Source organism: Spea bombifrons, chromosome 6, assembly GCF_027358695.1.
Source record: "Spea bombifrons isolate aSpeBom1 chromosome 6, aSpeBom1.2.pri, whole genome shotgun sequence".
In the NCBI taxonomy this organism is placed as follows: domain Eukaryota; kingdom Metazoa; phylum Chordata; class Amphibia; order Anura; family Pelobatidae; genus Spea; species Spea bombifrons.
Genome location: NC_071092.1, coordinates 7,197,283 through 7,218,112, shown reverse-complemented (window position 1 = coordinate 7,218,112; position 20,830 = coordinate 7,197,283). Strand labels below are relative to the sequence as shown.

The following is a 20,830-nucleotide window of genomic DNA, read 5'->3' as shown; positions in this document are numbered from 1 at the left end:
GTAAAAGAACCGTATCTGCAGGTCAGAGGTCTAATTTTGACCAGCATTCATTGGGTATTTCGGAAAGGCAGGGATCCAGTTGCCCCACTGACCAGTCTACCGAAACCCCTGTTACTAAAGACCCAGCAGCTCCAGCAGTGATCGATTCAAACCAGAAGATCAACAATTCCAGAATATATGTTAAATGTATATACGTATGTACGCACATATACATAGGAACGTCTATCCAGGCACATGCATCGAGCCGTTAATACTTTGGTGGACAGAAGAGGGATTCGCACAGTGGCAGCCCGGCACAATGCCACCTGTCCTCTTGAGATACAGCATAGAGATTGCCAGCGACACGGCGGGTAATAAGTATAAATATTGCTCTCTCTCATTGACAGAGTACTGGCCTCCTTCTAATCCCAGAGTCTGAATGCAAGGCTCTCTCAAGTATGTTATTACTGTGATCTGCAAAAAGATTATCGCTTCTGATAACTCCCGAGAGTGAATTAACCTGAGCCACAATCACAAAAACAATGAAAAACAAATAAGAGTGAAATCTAACCACCAGCGACTCATACCCTGACAGCAAAATAAAAAAATAATTAAAAAAAACCCCTTACGGAAATTATTGGAAAAGAAAGTCCATTTACCGGAATTTCTTGTGTTTTTTTTTTTCTTTTCTAAAGTAAAAATATTCAAGCTGTAAAAGCATTCTCAATGTGGTTTGAAAAAAAAGGAAAAAAAAAGGAAAAAAGCATATTAATGTGATTCAGGAGATATTATTTTGGAAGTTACAAAAGCCAATGACTTCTGGTGTGCAAGAATTCATCCTAATGGCGTCACGTAATCAAACCTAAATTACAAGATGTAGACGCTATAGATCTAATGACATAGAAATAAAAATTGTAAAGGCAAAGTAATGCAAAAATCTAAAGTTTTGCAATTTTTTTCAAGTTGTATTACATAATGTATCAGAGTTTGAAGGGACAGTAAATGATGTAGGAAATTAGCTATGAATGACTATTATTGAGTGGTTTGAAACAATAATTAACAGTTTACTATATGGTTTTTTTTAGACAGCAGTAACAAATGTTTTCAAAATGTTGGGTTTAAGTAAAATGGTTACATTTCAAAACCTAATTGGCTAAGTGGTCCTCAGACATTGCCTACTTAGAAATCTGAACAAGTTTAAGTCTGACGGGCATCTTAAATGCCTGGTAGAGGGTTTTTCCTCTTTCCTTTAAGTTTATTCTCTTGCTTGCAAAACTCTGTTACAATATGTTTTAGTTAAAAACAGGACTTCCACAGTAAAAGAACTTACCGAATTGATGCACCCCAATTCCTTATTTAACAGCCATGGAAGGGAGAGTTTTCCTTCCCCCCTATAGCAGGACTGGATGCGCTCCTTAATTTTGTCCTTGATCTTCTTTAAGGTGAAAAGGCAGAGGACAGACTCTTTGGGCGGTTTGACCCTATTTTTCTGACCCTGGGCAAAGACCGTGAACAGAATTTCATCCGTTTCAGAAATGCCCAGTTCTTTGGCCAAGCGTTTCCCAGGCTTGGCGAGGTAAGCATCCTGAATGAGACGATACTCCACACCATCCTTCATGCACCCAATGGGAAACTCCACATAGGAATAAAACTTGGGGTCATCTACACAAAGACGGACAATTTTGGAAGTGAAGAACTGTTCTCCGGTGGAGTCAGGTGAGGTTAACTGGGTGTCAAGCTGTAAGGTCAAATAGTACACAAACTGTTCGCTGTTGAAGCTATATATATAGTAAATATCAAATGCAGGGAACTTGGATAAAGTGTCAGAGGGGATCTTGAGCTGTGAAGATACAAACTCATCCTGGTAGACAAAGCCAAACATCTCAGCTTCTTCTTCATCTTTCAAAAGTTTACGACTGGAGAGGGTGGGAAAATACTCAGATTTGCCGTCTATAGGGGTTCCGACGAAGAGTTTAATTAGGCCATTGGGAACTTCGATGATGACTCCGGACATGGTTCCGGATTCGTTGACGCTGGAGAGATAGTGCTCTTTACGGTGGTGGGGTTCACCCAACTTGAACAGATCATCAAGACGGAGGAATTGGCAGATCCCCTGGGAGGCGCTGCCGCACGCGATCAGCCGATTGTCAGAGTAATCCACCAGAAGCAGTTTGTTAACGTTATTGGTGGTGATGAGGCCATGAGGGCAGGACTGAACACTCGGAGGGGGGTAACATTTCTCATTGTCATCCACTGGACCTGTGACGTGAGTTCTCAAGAGAGTCAGGTTGCTGGAAAGTCTAAAAATCCGATTTACTGCTCCCAAGTACAGCTCCCCCGTTACATTGTGTACCACCAAATGGGTTAAGCTCCAATCACTTCCCGTAAAAGTCCTGAAGGTTTTGGGGGATCCATTCCCTGGTAACATCCAGGAACATCCCAAAAACAAGAGGGTCCATAAATGGAGGGGTAGAGGCTTCTCAAGTTGAAGCATCATCTCCAAAAATATTTATAACAATAATAAAATTACGGAAAAAAAACAAAAATAATAAATTAAGGGTAGGGTTCCAAGGCAAAGGGGGATGGGCTAGAGGAAGGATATATCCAAAAAGATATCTGCTGAAAGCCTCATTTAGTGCCTGGTCCAGAAGGTCAGCAGGAAAATGCCTGTAAAGCACAATAAGACATGTTAGTATATTGCACAATTCATCATGGGACAAATTTTTCATTACTTTTTTTCTTATAAAAGCTAAAAAAAAACAGCATAAGCGAAATTTCTACAGCACAGCTATTGAAAGTTACAATAAAAATACTCAACTGAAAGCCTTAAACTCTAGTCTGTGAAATAAATTTCATTTATATGGACCATATGAGACCTTTCCAGCAGTCGGTATTTTCCATACATCAAAGGGTTCCAGAAAGCGATGTATTTCACATTAAAAACGTACTACTGCCCCTACCCCTAACATCTTTACACCTCTAAAAGTAGCACCAGGAAAGCAGAGTGTTCCATTTTGGGGCAGAGCTTGCTGAATATGCTGAATAGTGTTAAAGAAGAATTTTTGGATTTCCTGAGAATGTGGGACTTTTTGACCAATGTTTTGCAACTCTGCTCTCTGAGCTTAACTGGTTATGTTCACATAACCAAGAGCCAGACCATAAAAAATGACATTATTTGGAGAGACATCACTTTTTCAGCATTGAGTTATTAAGGTCAAGGTTCTCTACTCTAAAACATCTACTGTTGTGAATGCAAGGAACAATGTTTTCTTTGTCACGGCACAAACACAGAACAGCGGCCATCCCTTTGAAGCCAACGACTTCTTGTACCAAGGCCGGGGAGCCGCTCAGTCTGGTGAGATGAGCAGTCACACAGGAGCCACCAACGCTATCGGAACGGGACAAAAAAAAACAAAAATCGGAGAGCTTCCCGTTTGGAAAGAAGGCTGTCCCCACGGACACACGTTCTGCAGCCTCCTCCACGGGTTCCTCTCATTGTTATAACCGAACGTAGATGCTAAATGTCCAAAGACAGAATGGCACAGGAAGCAAATCAACAATCGTGACAACTAGATTTAAAATTTTATATATCATATATATATATATATATATATATATATATCATATATATATATATATATATATATATATATATATATAATAAATCACTCGTCGTATGACTCATGTATTTCTCCTTAATATTAGGGGACCACTAAAGGCACTTTTTTGTTTCCCTGGAAGTTTGATCAAAAGCGTACTCCTACATAAACACGTGACAGCAAGAAAGAACATTTACTGTTCCATGCTATTCTCTTACAGGTATCTGATATTTAATAGATTTTCTATTTTTTTTTTATTTAACTAAATGTCTAACCTAAAAAGTCCTTTAGCAAAAAGAATACTACTATAGTTTTTTTAAAAAAAGTCTAGGGTTCAATTAGTTGGGGTTTTTTTCTTCTTCTAAGTGGAACAGTGCCTTTAATAGGGCGACACATTTGGACCATGTGTCCAAAACGAGCATCACTTTATACAAAACGCCGATTATAAGTACAGGGAGTCATATTAGGGCCCCGTGGATGAGTGAAGGCACACTGCGTCAATATTTCCCTAAAAAAAAATTTAAAAAGGAGAAAGCGATATTGCATTTTCCACTCATTGGTCCTGAAGCTTCGCTGAGGAATACGCAGCTTTACCTTCAGATAAATGCCAAGAATTAAAATACCATCGCCTCAATCACAAAATAAACGATTTGAATTGAATGTAGAATTTATGAGAAGTTAAGGATCCTTTGAATTACATTTGAAATATTAAATCATATGAAGCAGTCTGCAATTCTCGGGAAAAGCGAAGCATTTTAATACCGAATCATTATCCTAACGGCGCCCCTTCCAAAGTTCCTCGGATGGGATGAGAGTAATAAAGAACGTATCACGTCGAGAAATTATTTCAATTGCTCTCCGGGTTTGCAATGGGTCCAATTACTCGTGAAATGGGCTTCCACCACACAAAAAATGAAAAAGGACCAATGTTTTGCCTAAACAAATAAGAATTTGCCGGCAGATCAGACCCATTGGGTCCATCTAGTCTACCAGTTTCTCCAGCTTTAAAGACTCAGACCTTAGTCAGTGGTTGGTCTCGTCTTAGATTCAGGAGCCATGTTTAAATTCCCCTACTGTATTACCATCTATAACTTCTGCTTGGATGAACTAAACTTCCCTCCTGTACTTTATGTATTTAAATGTTTCTATCACATCTCCCCTCTCTTCTTTCTTCCAATCTTTACATCTGGGGCGAGTCTTCATCATGGGTTATTGTAACAGCCCATGGTTTTAAGGTCTATAGAACGTTCACAACTTGTAACACTCTACAACGTGAACAATGTTACAGTCGCATCATTGTCATTTAAGTATGGCTTTCTCTGTTCCTTCTTTCAGAATAAAGCAGTTTAGATCCTGTCCATCATAGATCGCACGCATAAATAACGATAAAGTCCGAATTGGAATGGGTTAGCAATGAAGTGCAGGATACGGTGCAAACCATAAAGCACCAACCGAGATAAAATTGTGGAATTTAACTGTACAGAATTTTTTCTTTTTATTAAATTTTATTTTTTTTTACTTTAAAAAAAAAACGAAAAAAAATTTGAGAACATTAAATTTAAAAAAAAAAAAAAAAAAAAAAAAAAAAAGCGCTACTGCTTCTCCATGTGCTCGACACATGCTCTAATTCATGGAGATTGCAGAGGGATACAGAGTTTTCTGTAAAAAAAAAAAAGTGTCACTTGTCAAAGTGCAAGATGTGTCACTGAAGACAGCAGCCTGGAGGCATGTATAGACAGGCTCTGTACCCAAGGCTTAACTCCGGCAATTATACGAGGATGTGGAGAAACTCAGACCCGGCTCCCAGCTAATCATCAGCTCGACGTGTGGCAGGTAAAGCCACATCAGCAAACAAGCGCCAGCGCTACGGAATAAGATGGAAGCTTTATCAATGAAGCGACTATTCAATGGAAGAAAAAGGAAAGAATATGCCAAGGAAGAAGAGAGAAATATATAAGACAAGAAACTGCCAGGAAAACACCTAATAAGCCTGATATATATATATATATATATATAATGTGTGGCTTTGCGGTGCGTGGCCAAATAAGACACCAACGCACATTGATGCATTGTTAGTAGGTGAAATACAACTCTGATGACTCCCAGCTAGTATTCTGCTGGAAATCGGAGGTGAGGTTAGGTTTAACAATAGCCGAGCTGCTATTTATTGGCTATCCTGCTATACACCAAACGCTAAAGATCGTTGCCCTAAAGCCTATAAATAAAACCAAAATCAATATGGAAGGAAGAAATGGAGACAGCCATCCACGGTCTATACAGCATCAACGCGCATGTTTATTACTTGGTACTATCACTAGCTCCTGATGAGACCAAAACCCAGCTCCAGGGCACCCAAAGCAAACCAGATGCACTTCATCTCCATCCCACCATTCACTAAACTAGGCAGAGAATGTGACATCACAGATGAAACAGATGACCTGTACCAATTTATGACCCAAGCCAAAAGGCAATAGTAAAGGATTTCTATGCGCCAAGCTGGCATGGAAGCTGCGTAACGTCCCAACCTGTATGGCTGTCATGCCAATGTCATCGTCCACCTTTCCAGATGGGGGCAGATAGGTTATGCCCTTTTATTTTGCACATGGACGGGCTATGTCACTTGCTCCCAGCGGTGCCCACATTAGCCTAATAAAACAAAAACAGCCTAGGTTCCCTGGATCCTGGGGTTTGTAAAGCCCTGTGTTATGGCCGACTTCGGATTTAAAAGCAACTGGTTGGGAGGAGGTAATCCCAACCTACCTTTTAGGATTTAGGAGCTCAAACTAAGTGACGCTGCCAACACACAAGTTACTTTAAACACGGTTTACTGGAGCGCAGCCAACGTGAAACGACGGGCACAGGGCTCAATCCCCTTTTATAACCAGTATCCATTAAATGACTTTCCTGAAAGTCAAACATTCTTTTTTTTTATCTGGGTTGTACCCCTACAGGAAAAATAAATAAATAAAAAAGTTGATCACGTTTTGGTTTAATAATTAAATGTAATTTTGTTTACAAACTTGGAAACAGGATCTGCGATTAGAAAACAATTGGTATGAAAACCGCCTCTTGTAATAAAGGATTAGAGGTGCTTTGCCGGCTGAAAAGCTCTTAGCACACGATCATTTCCTGCTTTTGGGCTTATTTTGTGTCAGCTGAGGTCATGCCTTAAGTCTTCGCTCACACTAGGGGGGTGGAGGAAAAAAAAAAGAGGGTTTAAGTTATTTGGACACAAAAAAAAAATCAAGAGGAAAATTTATAAAATGTATACACATTTTATAAAAAAAAAAAAACACTACAGTAAATTTACGGTAAACAACAAATGAAAAAAAATTCATGCTTTAAGTCCCTGTAAGTAAGAGCCGCTGCGATCCGCTAGGAGAGACCTGGAACGTACAGAGAAAACGCGAATCCAGCTGAAAATTGCCACTCCCTGGGAGGTGTCCTACCGGCCGCGAATTCCACCCCGACGCTCGCTGTGCAATTACATGGTAGCTAGTACTTTATGAGCAATTAAAAAAATTAAATTATATAGCCTTGAGGGGTGAAAACATGGTTTTCTTTAAATAGATCCCGCCGCCTGTAACAGTTCCTTCTCTCCGGTCAGCTGCAGGCGAGCGGCATCATCAATCATTAACCCTCGACTGACAGAGGGCCTTGAAAAAATATTTACAAATACAGAGGCCGCCAGCGAGAACGACATTCCCTTACAGGAGCCCTGACACCCACTGCTAATACTGTTCTGGCGGGGGAAAATGTTAAATGCTTGCGGGGCAAGCAATTTCTACACTGAGGTGACAAACTGAGGTTAGGGTATGCAACTGCTTGAAAACAGTTGACCCAAGCACTCATTTTTTAATTAAAAAAATTAAACTCGTTGTGTGGCCTAGCGCGCGATAGACTCCTAACTCTAGATTCAAGAACGCCGCGAGCCGTTGCCAAGCGCACAGAACCGAACCATTTCCTATTGGCTGAGGGGACATCAATCTGACTCCCAGGCTACAAAATACCATAGAGATACTGCTGCATTGGACAGGAGACCTCCTATGTCCTGAACTTTGTCGTTCTCACTTGTGGCGCAGGAAACAAAGATTAAAATACCAATAAATATTTTCTTTTTTAAATAAATTCTTTAAAAATGCTGGTGTGTTTAGAGTAAACTCTTAAGGCAACAGCCTAGAGGGGTCCAATTTCACCGGGCATGTGGTTGTAATTTCCCCAAGCTGAAAACGTTTGATCCAGCCTAGATGTTTTCAGAGCCGGCTCCCCGCTGAGGGGTAATGGGGAATCTGCAGAAGTCAACCGGGTGATGAGGAGAGGGGGGAAGGGGTCCCAGGGCCCATGTGTCTCCTTTATCCTGTAAACCATTTGCTCGTTCAACTACCCCTTGTAATTTCCAGCGTCCGCACATCGTGCCATGATGATAAAAACCTCCAGCTGCCAAATCATCTTACAAACCAGCACAGCTGGCATGGAGACGCAACCGAGGCTCCGACACAATGGCCGCTCGCCGCTTTGACGTTATGGCCAGCGGAGTCGGCGGTGCCCCCCAAATCGCTCTGTCAAGGAACTATTGATCATCTCTGTCCCTGCTCATTAGCAAAAGAGAACACAAGCAACCCGATTGGAAAATCTAATTAATATTTCTCCAGGATCTAGACGCTCTGTTAATTACCAGATCTTCATTAATAACTTGGAGGAAATGCTGTTAGACTGCAAAGACGGGCAAAGGGGTTTGGACTGTGATGGAAAGGCTTAACCCTTTGAAAGCCAACAATTTAAAATGTACACAGCTGCCATATACCCCAGCCAAAAGGTCTACAGCTATGATTGAACTACAACTTCCATAATCTCTTTTAAATTGCCTCTAGCCAAAGATTAATCTGAGAATCATGGGAAATGTAGTTCAACAGCACTGGAGTGGAACCTGTTGTTGAAGAAGTCCGGCATAAACGAGGAGGTTTTGCCTTTCATCATTTTAGCTCTCAGTTTCGAAGATGCCCATTTTTCATGAGTTTTGTTCGCTGTTTGAGAGAGTTTACAGATTTTTGGAGTACCCAAATTACCCTGAGGAATTCTAAAAAGTATGTAACACATATTTATTACAGTATACAGTCTGGAAGAACTAACAGTCGGCACGAATGTATCACCGCCATGCTGAAATAACTGAAGAGCACGCAAGTCGGGTTAGCCAAGGTCCACATCCTCAATCAGAGGACCCGAGTATAAAAAAAAGAGCTAGACCAGGAGGTCAAATTTTAAGAGAAACACTACGTGTGATGACGTGGGGGTGAAATACCGCTGAGAAGCTGGATACCGTTACATGAACTAGTAACGCAGTAAATAAAACGTCTGGGTGATTATACGGAGACCCTGTAGGGCTGCCAGTTGGACGTTAGAGTCTGTTTTCCACAATCGGTTAATGATTCACGCAACAGCCCACAACAGAGGTGGCAGTGACTAAAAACAGGAATTCGTGTGGTTTTGGAGCCCTTACAGAATAACACATAGATTAGGTGTTATATGGGGTCCATTCTGCCAGAAGGTCAGCAGCGCCAGGGGTCCTTCGCCGGCGCCAACGTCTAGCTTTCCATTTCAACATTCTGACGTCAGCCAACGGCCAACAGAAAGACTGAGCATCTACGCATCATAGCCTCCATTTCTGTTGCCGCCGGTTACATTTAACCCTTTGCATGGAAGGGAATTTTAAAAAGGGACATAGAAACATAGAATTTGATGGCGGATAAGAACCATTCTCCCCCCATCTAGTCTGCCCCTATTTCCTGCTGTAAAGACTCAAACGTTACTCATCTCGTCTTAGATTGAGAAGCCATATGCCTATCCCATGCGTGATCAAATTATTAATTCTAAACTCCTATCAGTCTCTACACTACGATGCTGTTCCACTTATCCACCCCTCTCCATAAACTAAAACTTCCTTACATTACATTCAAACCTCTGACCCTCCCAGCTTTAGACTTCATCAGTTTTATCATCGGAATTCCCAGAATGCATTAACAAGCAATAATAATAAAAAAAAACCTGAATTCACCGAATTAAATGCAGCTTTTAATCCATTTTCCCTTTCTTATTTTTGAAACCCTGTTTCGAAGGCTTTAAAAGACTTTATCTTAGTTCCAAGAGCAAGTTTGGAAGCGGCGTGAATGAACCCCCTTCCAAACCTTAACGTTTAATTCCAAGTTGGGGTCATGTGAGGATTCTATATTGGTCTACATTTATAGCAAAATACTTGCTTAAAATGTTTTTTTTTTACATGTTTTATTTGGAAATGAAAATAAAAAACACTAAAACGTGCGTAACACAGTATCATATGACATTAGGCAGAGGGGGCGAGGGCTGGGGGCTACATAGTACCTACAATGTTACTCCTCTTTACGCTTACTCAATGCGTTTGTCAGGATAGCCTCATCTCCCTTGAACTGGTCAGTATGCTTTCCATATGTTCCAGGGGGGTATTTTTTAGTAACTTTGGGCAATCACCATAGTTACTTTCCAGAAAACCTCTAAAATTAAATAACCCTTATAGAAAAGAAACCCCCCCAAGACACATACAGACCTCATATACCCCATCCTAGAGCCCAGAGAATAAAGGCTGAAGCGGTTTGCTATTAGAATGTTATTTCTGTTAACTGGTTTTGATGGTCACCCATACACATCAGCCAGTTGAATTTGGAACGGACCTGGAAGGTTTCGATTCTAAAACGTGGTACAAATAAAGAGGGGAACGGGAAAGATAAAAACGACTTGAATAATGCATGTGGACGGCCGACAAGGAGCCGTACATGCCTCGTATCGGCACATTCTGCCTGGCGTGCGAGAACGGGAGAACGTCACGCGAGCTTCAAAGTGATGCTAAATATTTGATATCTCTAGCAAAGCGCAGCCGTCGCTTCACAAAATCTCTTACCCAGGACTACGGCTGTAATAAGGGGAAACGGCAGCATCGCCGCTCCCTGCCCGGCGACTTCTACCAGGACACCCCATGACCTGGTAATAAGGCACCCCATGACATAAGGAAATCCACACGTTCTCCATGGGCGAAGTTCCAGCAGCAGAAAATCTTTTTTGGGTTTTGTTATTTTTTTTTAATTATTATTATTATTTATTTTATAATTATTTTTTTATTTTTTTAGAAGCCACAGAAAAGTAGATGCACCCAAAGAGTCTTCAGAAAATAGACCTAAAAAGTTGAGCATTCAACTAAAAAAAACTAAGTTAGTGGCGCATGTGACAGTTTAAAGGGTTAACAGGTCACATGGCAAACGCACGGCCCTGGAATCCAAGAGCTCCCGCTACAAATTAGAAACAAACCGATCATGTGATTTTTATTAAAGTATTTTTTGGATTTATTTTTACTTTCAGTAAAAAATAATAATAATAAATAAATCCTGGAGAAGTGGGTCAGTAGATGACCAAATACTCACAGTAGTGAATGCAAGTTAGTGAACTAAAAACGTTAATTGAAGTCCTTTGAAGGTTTAATCACATAAAAACAACTTGAGCTTTTAAAAAGCTTTTTTCCTGTTTCTACGGCAACAACCTACCAGTGCCTGCTTTTCCGTCACATGACAATTAAGTGTTCCCGACAAAAAAGTATGCAGTATAATACACAGGTGTGGTTCTAACACCTGTGAGACTGAACAAAAACTAAAAGGTGAAGGCGTCTCGAGGCCATGAGCGAGCTGGGCAGGTGGCCGATGAATAACACGGCACATATTTTCACACGCTGGGTACACGCCAAGCAGGTGCTCCGTCTTCTGCTACTCTGCATGGAAAAGGAACGTGGTGGATGACGAAACAAACCTAAATATACCACCCAGGTGTTTCTTTACCTGATATTAAAGTCAGGTACAGAAATGTCCTATCAGCCCAGGAGAAGACCATTGATTGAGCCATACTTAAAGAGCATGTAGAGTAATATTAGGTCTCGAAGCCTCGGAGGTCTCTTTCTCACATGTAAAATCACTTGGATTCTGAAATTCTAAAGATACATTCTAAATGGAGTATTAAGTTGTAATGTTTCATCTCCCTGCAGCTTCAGATCTCGCTAATGAATGTAATGAAGATTGTGATTAATCCCTTCTTCGGATTTTCAGATTTTGTGCCTATCCTAAGAACGAAGAAAGACACTAAGGGCACTGAAAGAGATCGACCCGCTTAGAAGATGCCGCCATCCAACCACAAGCATTTCCTACAAAGTGGGTTTCTTCTCGCGGGGAACAAAGACAAAAAATGCCAAAATCTGCTATCTCCAGGACAAACCAAAACCTACGAATAGATTCTTCATAAATTTGCATCAAAACCATACATTTTATTTGGAAAACTAAATTGTCCAAAGGAAGCTGTGATTGTCTGTTCATTTTTATATGACTGTACATCTCAGAGGTTTGGTTGTAAGCTAGTTTTACTTTACTGGGAGAGTAGTAGATACCTGGAGAGCATCCCAGCAGATGTGGTAATGGTTAACACCAGGGTAAACCCATTGAATAGCCATATGGCTCCTGAACCCAAGACCAAACCAACAACTGATTAAGGTTTGAGTCTTAACAGCAGGAAAAACAGGCGGACTAGACGGGGGCCGAGTGGGTCTCCAGTTAAATTCTATGCCTTTGTGCGTTTCTTCTGTATTCCCGCTGTGAAAATGGGGTATTTGGGCAAAATAACAGCAAAGTGTTCATTTAAAAAGTCGTGGAATGCAGCAATACTATTGTCTTTAATGAATTAAAGAAGTAAAATAGGGGCTCCTCTCCTAAATAAGTCAATGGACGTCCCTGAACTTAGGGTCGCAACCCTTCACCTCTGTGATAAACAGGACTCTGCCCATTCAGGTCACACATGGTAAAGCTATCAAGAACCGGCGGGTAGGACTTTCCCGGTGACCTTTAACCTCCTCCATCAAGCCGGGACAGAAGTTAATTGCTTCGGTTCCCACAGTCACGCGGAGCAGGGGTAACAGACTGCGTGGGACAAAAGGGCCATTTAAAAGCCGGCGCGCAGGGTGGTACGATCAACCACAAAACCCAGCGCCGATACCACGTGGCGGCCAGATTACCGCAACCTGGAACAACAGCCATAAATAAAGATCATTCGGCTCAGGTCCTCCCCGCCTTAAAGTCATAATGCCCATGTCTGAGAGACAAAATCACTACCGAACACCCTATTGTACATCGCCACGGAATATGATAGCACTACATAAATCAACAAACGTACAGCGTCCCTAACAAATAATAATAAAACGCCCCCATGATGGCCGGCACCGTGCGTTTATAGGTACAAAACTATCTTACAGCGAGAAAATATATATATATTGTGTTATTTGAGAATTATTATTATTATTGTCCTTTATATATAAAGCGCCAACAGTTTACTCAGCGCTTAACACAATCCATATATTCAAGGGGTCTGACAAGGCGAGAATTGGCAGACTAAGACAAACCGATACATTAGGTGTTGAGAAGATATTATGTAGATATATTCACACGTGCGGAAGCAGGCAGAACACGGTTACACGTATGCACAAACAGCAGGCAACAAGCACACGCAATGGTTCCCGGTTACTCCGTGTAATGACTCAGAAGTCTATAGATGTCTGGGATGTAGAGCAGACTTTCCACCCGGTGCCCGGCAGAGCGATAATGCGTCTACGATATTAACTATTCATGGAGATATTCAATAAGATTTCCCCCGCAGGTCCAAACATGGAGAATCCGCCGGCTGGAAGTGGGCTTAATATGATTGGAAAGGGACCCCCCCATCCCTGGGCTGGGGGAAGAACACGTTAAATAATATAAACAAGCTTTTCACGAGTCAACCTCACTACTCAACATAGATACGGGGGGTTCAAACACACGCAACCCGGGTATATTAACAGCACAACCGGCCCGCTTCTCCATACTTACTATACCTAAAGAAACACGTACCCCCAATCCACAAAGGGGTCCCAAGCCACTAGGACATGCGTCACACGGTATTAAAACAAAAGCCCTTCCAACCATCGCCGGACTGCGAATACCATCACACTCAGGACAGTGAAACGCGTTGCCGCTGCAGAACCTCTTGGGGTTTTCAGCCGCTACGCCCATCGATGCATGCTGTAAGAATCAATTAATATCGGAATCTGGTCGAAGGATCCAATCGCATTAGATAAAACCACATATACCCGACGAAGGTACTTGGTTGCCATGGAAATGCAAAGGTTAACCAGAATTTGAGAATATTTCTAAATGAAACCCGATGTGCCTTAAGCGCGCTCATTAACTTACGAGCTAAAATATATCCCTCTACACAACAACGCGAGAGATAATTATCGATAATAATCCAGGACGTGCTGCACAGCCGAGCGCTTTCTCCGAGGGTTCCATTAACATCTAGTAATCCAGGCGCGGAGAGCGAGGCGCCTTCATCGCGTGTATCCCGTTCCACAGCGCCCGTCACCCGAGAACAAGCAAACACGTCGCAGGCAGACTTAAGACGAGGAAGGCTCGGTCACTCAGCCTAGTCGACTCTTTGAGCCGCAATCAACGTCGGTCCCGTGGACTTCTCTGCCGGTTGGACGGGCAACCAAACGGCTTAAAACTCCCCAAGCAGGTCAATCAGGTACCACAACTGGTCAACCCAAAGCCCCCTGAACTCAAAGAAAGAAAACGGCTACAGCTTGCCCTAGGGGCGTTAAACCGGTTTAAGAAAACACAGCTAATATCCAGAGCGGACCAAGTGGATTAAAAGCATAATGATCTTTCTACAGCCCAGTTCTTCTTAAAAAGCCCAAGACAGTTGGGAGCTATGATTCCTGAAATGATATTCGGAGTCCAACTTCATTGTTCTGATTTCTGTGAATGTATTCTACTAGAGGCGCATTACAGAACACCCAACGTTACAAGGGTCCCCGAAACGCAAGCGGAGACCCCGCTATCCCATTATCCCAAATCAACAAAAACACTTACAGAGCCCACAAGCAGAGAGCGTTCCCGGCATCTGTGTCAGGCATGGAAGTTAAACAGTCGCCATGTTAAATTCCTGGGGGGGAGTTAAGCGATGAGGGATATTATGGTCCAGAGCTCCGTGGCAGGACGCCAGCCGGGGCTATCATGTAGACAAATGCATTAAATATAATAACTCAATACCAGTAACGTAACAACACGCAGATCATCAAGTAATGAAAGCACTGCAACTCAAAAAAAAGAAACAGAAAAACTGATTTCCAGGAAAACATGGGAATAAAAACAAAAAACAATATATATATATATAAATACACACACACACACACACGTGTACATACACACACATACATACATACATACGATCGATCACTTTCACTGCTGCTGCTGTTGAGTCGGATAGCAAGGTGATGCATCCTTTCACCAATGGGAACGGTATTGGACTACAACACCTATCACGCTTATCCGCAGATTGCCAGCCATGGGTTAAAGCAGACATGCCCCACGGAGCCACGGTTTATAGAACAGACCATTATTCCGCAGACAGACAGAGGAAGAGACTCAGAACCTTGTGTCTACATGCCTCCCCGGCTTCCTGCGACGACGGAAAAGCAACTACAATTCAAACACAGCCTGGATTAACCCACTCGTTACTGGAACCCGCACATTGGGTTAAGTCTGCCACTCGCAGATGGGTATAGACTGCCCGGGCCATCCGCTCTGTGCCCTTCTGGATACCCACCACCGACTTCAAACTAACAGTCATCATTATTCATTAAGAGATCTATTAAAGTTATGTTAATTAAGCAATTAATAAATGCTTACAAGCAGATGCATCGAACTCCGCAGCCCGTCGGGAAATGCACTTTAACTCTTTAAAGTTCTCCTTTCACTCTGGTTTGCAGCGTGACTGACGGAGGTGCCCACTAGAACACACGCAGCGGCCACGACAGGCGCAGTAATGCTGTATGCCCGGGCTGTTCCTGCTAATAATGCTTTGCTCCATCTGTACAGCAAAGGGTTAAAGGGCACCGGGGGTCAGCCACCGCAACACAACAGCTGCGGATGGTTTGAGGCCAAAACATCCATTTGTCAGATAACATGTGAAAGAGTCCAGAGACCAACGACTGCCACACATACCCCACCCCGCAGATACATATGTGGGGTAATTAAATGCATTCATGAAAACTGCATCATCTGTGAGCCTACCAGGCGTTTTTTTTTTCCCAGGGAAGGCGGACCGGTGCATATTAAATAAGAAAAGGTAAAGAATGACATAAAAATAACTAATTTACCCCATTTCATAGTCATCTAATCCTTTTCTAATAGCAGCGAACATAAAGAATGCCCTATTATCCTGATGCAGCAATCCTATCTGCACCTGGGAGACGGGGGGTTAACATAACCAATACCAGGTATACACACATATATAATAAAAATATATATTATATATACACACACACGGAATAACGACCAATACGCTGGCCCAGGGCCCCAGCGCTGTCATCATTCTGGCACTAAAAGTGTTAACACACCGATGCTGTGAACAGAATCACAATATTGTGTAAAGAGACTTGTGTGCCGCAAACAATACTTACTGAAATGGTTCTTTTCGGACTTTTTTTTTGGGCACGGAGGTGAAAAAATAATAGATTTCAGCATCTTTCGCAGTTTATTTAGAAAACCGCTATGTTCTGCAGCATCATAAAACAAGCGAGGGAGACGGAGTCAAGACTGAGCGCGATCCTTCTGGCCGTCAACGGGCGAGAGCTGCAAATTTGGGAAATGTCACTTTCTTTATGGAGACCCCGGCATTAAAAGCCACGAAGGCATCAAGATTAAAAGGTGCCACCGAGTAAATCTATCCAGACCTCTCGCCGCGCATGGTTAAGCATTTTATTACCGTGCAGGGGGGGGGGTGGTTTTACTTTATTTACTTCCCAATAAAACCGGGAGGTGAAAAACGGAATTTATTTTAAATCTCACTCACCATTATAGATCTTGTCCCTTTTCTGATAACCTCGGTTGACCATTTGCCAAAAAAAAAAGAAAAAAAGAAAAAAAAAGAGTCCCTGCTTATTCAGGGGAGGAAAAACAGAAACTTAAATCTACCCAAGTGCTGAGAGATGCATCCACTGCAGAAACCCCATAGCTCTTGGATCTAGCAGCAGAGGTGCTATCGGCGGCGCAGGCAAGAACAGGTTAATGTTTCAAATTCCAGCAAATCATCCAGATTGCGAAAAGAACACTGCATGCATGTACAGCCAGCGAAATCTCCTCGCATATATATGTGCCGCCAAGTGAAGCATTGAATCACAGCTTATTATTTTTTTTTTTCTTTTCTTATAATTTTTGGCTACCGGCGCGCGTAGAATTAATGGGTTTTTTTTTTTTGTTTTTTTTTTTACAAGCCACGAATCGCAGGTGTCTTATTTACCGGATCCATTTACATGCAGGTCGTCAGCAGCGTCTCTATGTAAGGATGCTGCCTTCTATTATACGATGTTCTCTGGCCATGAATCCAAGGCTGGCTCCAGAGAATTACAGTCCTAGAAGCTTTGTAGCCGAATACGACCTACGGGCTCCGTTACACGAGACTAAATGGGCTTCGGAATTCCAAGCGCTACCTAGCCGCCTAACCCTGTCCAAAAACCCAACACAAAAGCATTCTTGTCTCAGGGTGAGATCCAGAATTCTCATCTCCGCAGTGGTCGGAAGAGAAAAAAAAAAAAATATTTCCACTCCATTAAAAAAAAGCCTGTTAACACCTTCCCTACCAGAACGCACACGGTAGAGTTCTATATGCCGCAGGGAACTTCTGGCAAGGTTGGGGTTAATGAGGCAAAAGAATGCAGATTTTCAAAAGCAAAAGACGGGGAGAAAGAATAAACACACCGGCCAAGTTTAAGGGATGTCTGCGGGGGTAAGGATTGGGGATAACGCTTTCTCAGAGGGAGGCAGAAGGGATATTATAACGATCACAAAGCCAGTTAAACTGGCAAAGAATGCAGAGCCGTGCCAGTTTCAACTATGCCACCGGATAAACTGGCACAGTATGTAGAGCCGTGCACTGGAATATAATATATAAATATATATTATTTATACACATGTACATACACACACGCATACACATACACATACACGCATACACACCGTACCAATGCCCAGTTGCATAGTATAAACTGGCACAGCTCTGTATCCCTTCTGCCTCCCTCCGAGCTTTAGATGATTGCATGTTCATTAATGACCATCTTTTATTGATGCCACAGAAGAAAAAGAAAAAAAAGCACAATTTTTGGGAATTTTTTTTGGGGAGGGGGATGAAAAACCACACAAGTTCTGTGCTTACATTGCAAGCACTTTGCTGAAGTGGGTTCGCTTGCATTCATGCCCCCGAGCGAGCGATCACCCAGACTCTGTGCTGGAAATCTCATCTCTCTGCTCCTGGCACAAGCCAGACACTTAAATGCAACACAAGTGAAAACCGGCGAAGCCTCTCCCAGCCTGCCAGCCCACTGCAGCATGATCAGGACCACTGCCGAGGGGCACAGCAGCCCTGCGATCTGCCCCCTGATCAGGATGCACTCAGGGGGTACATCTCACCAGCCCCGCAGCGCACCCCATAACAAGGGTCTCTCCAATACAGATATATACTGCCTAGTATATAGGTATCCATCAAGGGGTTAATATGTTAATAATCATCCCTGCGTGCCAGCCCTGAAACAATAATATTTTATAGATGTGTTTATTTATATGTAAACAATAACATACCACATGTAAACACAGAAGGGTCGCACAGCCCTGGTCCCTGCTCACTCTCTTTGGTCATTTAGAACCGTGATCGAATTCCATGCAGGCTTTCAGGAATAAGCAACATTTCCAATCTACCAATTAGTAGTCAATACAGGGCTAGGCTTACCAGAATATCCTGTAGCTGCCTCTAAATCTGAAATGAGCCCGTGCAGGACACGAGGTAAACGGCACCCCTATTCGGTACCCCCCTCTCGCCTCCAATCCAGTTTCTATATAGATCGTCAGCTCTTGGGGTAAGAGGTCCGCATTAAGGAGATTGATCGCTGGCTGGCAATGGAAGCCCACTGCATACCCACCCTGTGTGATCAGCCCCTGTGCCTACCACACCTCCATGCTCTCCAGTCCAAGGATCTCCTTGCTGGTGGAGGGAATGACACCCCTACTTCACGATCAGGGGAGTAAAAGAACCACAAGAGCCGCCCCCTCCCAAAAAAAAAGCCGCAGGGACCCGGGTGCCCCGATCCTGTAAGCAGGGAGATCCGATTCACCATAAAATCTCCGGATGCGCTCGCAATGCCGAGCACGTTGAAGCCCTCCGCGGACAGAGACTGCATCAGAGCCGGGAGACCTGCTTAGCCTTCCCGCTGCCCCTTTCTCCGGAGCCCGAGAGGGTGGAAGGCAGGAAAAGTTCCCCGAGAGACACGGACCGTGAAGGCGGGTTACTTACTGCGGGAGCGGGCGCTCGCTGCCATGGCTGGATCCCCCGAGTCTCCGGCTCAGTCCGCCCTCCTCGCTACAATGTATCCGCTCAGCGTGAATGGGATGGAATGCGGCGCTCGGTTCCACTGGAACTCCAGCCTCGATCTGACTTCCCAGGGCGATGCGCGGCCGGCTCTGAGCGGCAGAGGGCGCTCCAAGCGAGGAAGGGCGGGGCGTGAGAGGAGGGCAGTGCCAGCAGCCAGCAGTAACTCCTAATGTGCCAGAGCTGCAGCTCTCTCCACCAGCCGGCAGACCCTCCTGCCCTGTACTCAGGGGCAGCAGCATTCTGTGTCAAGGGCATTTCATTAACGCAGCAATAGCTCCCATAAGACTTGCCATAGACGCTTTTCCTACTCCTACCTGCTCTCTCTGCCCTGTTCCCCCTGCCTGCTCCCTCGGCCCTGCTCCCTCTGCCCTGCTCCCCAGCCCTGCTCCCTCTGCCCTGCTCCCTCTGCCCTGCTCCCTCTGCCTTGCTCCCCAGCCCTGCTCCCTCTGCCTGCACGCTCTGCGAAGCACCCTCTGCCCTGCTCCCCCGCCTGCACCTTCTGCCGTGCTCCCCTGCCTGCACCCTCTGCCCTGCTACCTCTGCCCTGCTACCTCTGCCCTGCTCCCCCTGCCTGCTCCCCCTGCCTGCTCCCTCTGCCCTGCTCCCACTGCCTGCACCCTCTGCCCTGCTCCCACTGCCTGCACCCTCTGCCCTGCTCCCACTGCCTGCACCCTCTGCCCTGCTCTGCTCCATTTGAAAATACTTAAAAAGTTTTTTTTCCTGCTGTAAAGACTCAAACCTTAATCAGTTGTTGGTCTTGCCTTACATCCAGGAGCCATATGTCTATTCTATGTGTGTTTAAATTCCCACACTAGTTTTAGCCATTAACGCTTCCGCTGGAAAGCTGTTCCAGGTATCTACCTCCCTTTCAGTAAAGTAAAACTTCCTTACTCTACATATAAGCCTCAGAACCTCTAGTTTTAGATTATGACCTCATATTCTAACATTTCTCCTCCTTTGAAATAAACGTCCCTCCTGTACTCTGTTAAATATTTCTGTCCCATCCCCTCTCTTCGGACATATTGAGATCTCTTCACCGTTTGAGCCGCCCTTCTCTGCGGCCGTTACGGATAATCAAGGACTCGGCACCAGAGGGGGGCTAGTAGCCAGAGAAATGCATGCCATCCTGCACCGTCCAACATGCATTTCCCACAGGGGTTTACGCAGAACGCTCTAGAACCGGCTCGGAAGCAATCAGGGTGTGTATTTTGCTCTAGACCCCCTGGTGGTTGTATATGGAATTACAATTAAAGCCCACGAAAGGCTCAGTAGATGCCCCATGCCTTTAAATTGTAGGAATCAAGGGGGCAATTGCGTCCTTCCCAGAGCGAACGGCTTACAAGACTGGCATCCGGAAAAGAGTGAAAATGATTTTAGGTAAAATGGATAGAATGCCAAAAAAACTGAAACATAACATGGATAATTTTATATGTATGACATCACACCGACCAGAGAGGGACACATTTTACTGTGACTTTTAGGTGACTTTGTGACCTACTGTTTCGGTAACTGAGGCATGTAGAAGAACAATCATGTATGTTATGTATCAACTCATTTCATGTTGTTTATAAACACATTATTGTCACTGTTAGGACTGTAGAATCCTGTATTTATATTGAATAGGGACTGGCCCTCCAAAAACAGGGATATTTGGGAGGCATGCCATAACAGATATTAGTGCACATGGGGCATTGGTGAGCAGGGGGGGGGCATAAACCTAAATGGGGAGCGCGTAA

General features: G+C 43.7%; 1 protein-coding gene across 2 annotated transcripts in view; it reads right to left on the bottom strand.

Annotated features, from left to right (window-relative positions):
* The window catches only part of PLXNA1 (plexin A1), a 140,628-nt gene extending 121,506 nt beyond the window's left edge, over positions 1-19,122 (bottom strand). The window contains exons 1-2 of one of the 2 annotated variants that reach the window (XM_053469448.1): positions 19,017-19,122; positions 1,310-2,646 (exon numbers count right to left, since the gene is read on the bottom strand). In XM_053469448.1, coding sequence (XP_053325423.1) covers positions 1,310-2,476 — 1,167 coding nt within the window. In that variant the 5' untranslated portion in view covers positions 2,477-2,646; positions 19,017-19,122. The remainder of the gene's footprint in view (positions 1-1,309; positions 2,647-19,016) is intronic. The other variant, XM_053469449.1, reaches the window with a different exon arrangement.
* Positions 19,123-20,830: the final 1,708 nt, after the last annotated feature.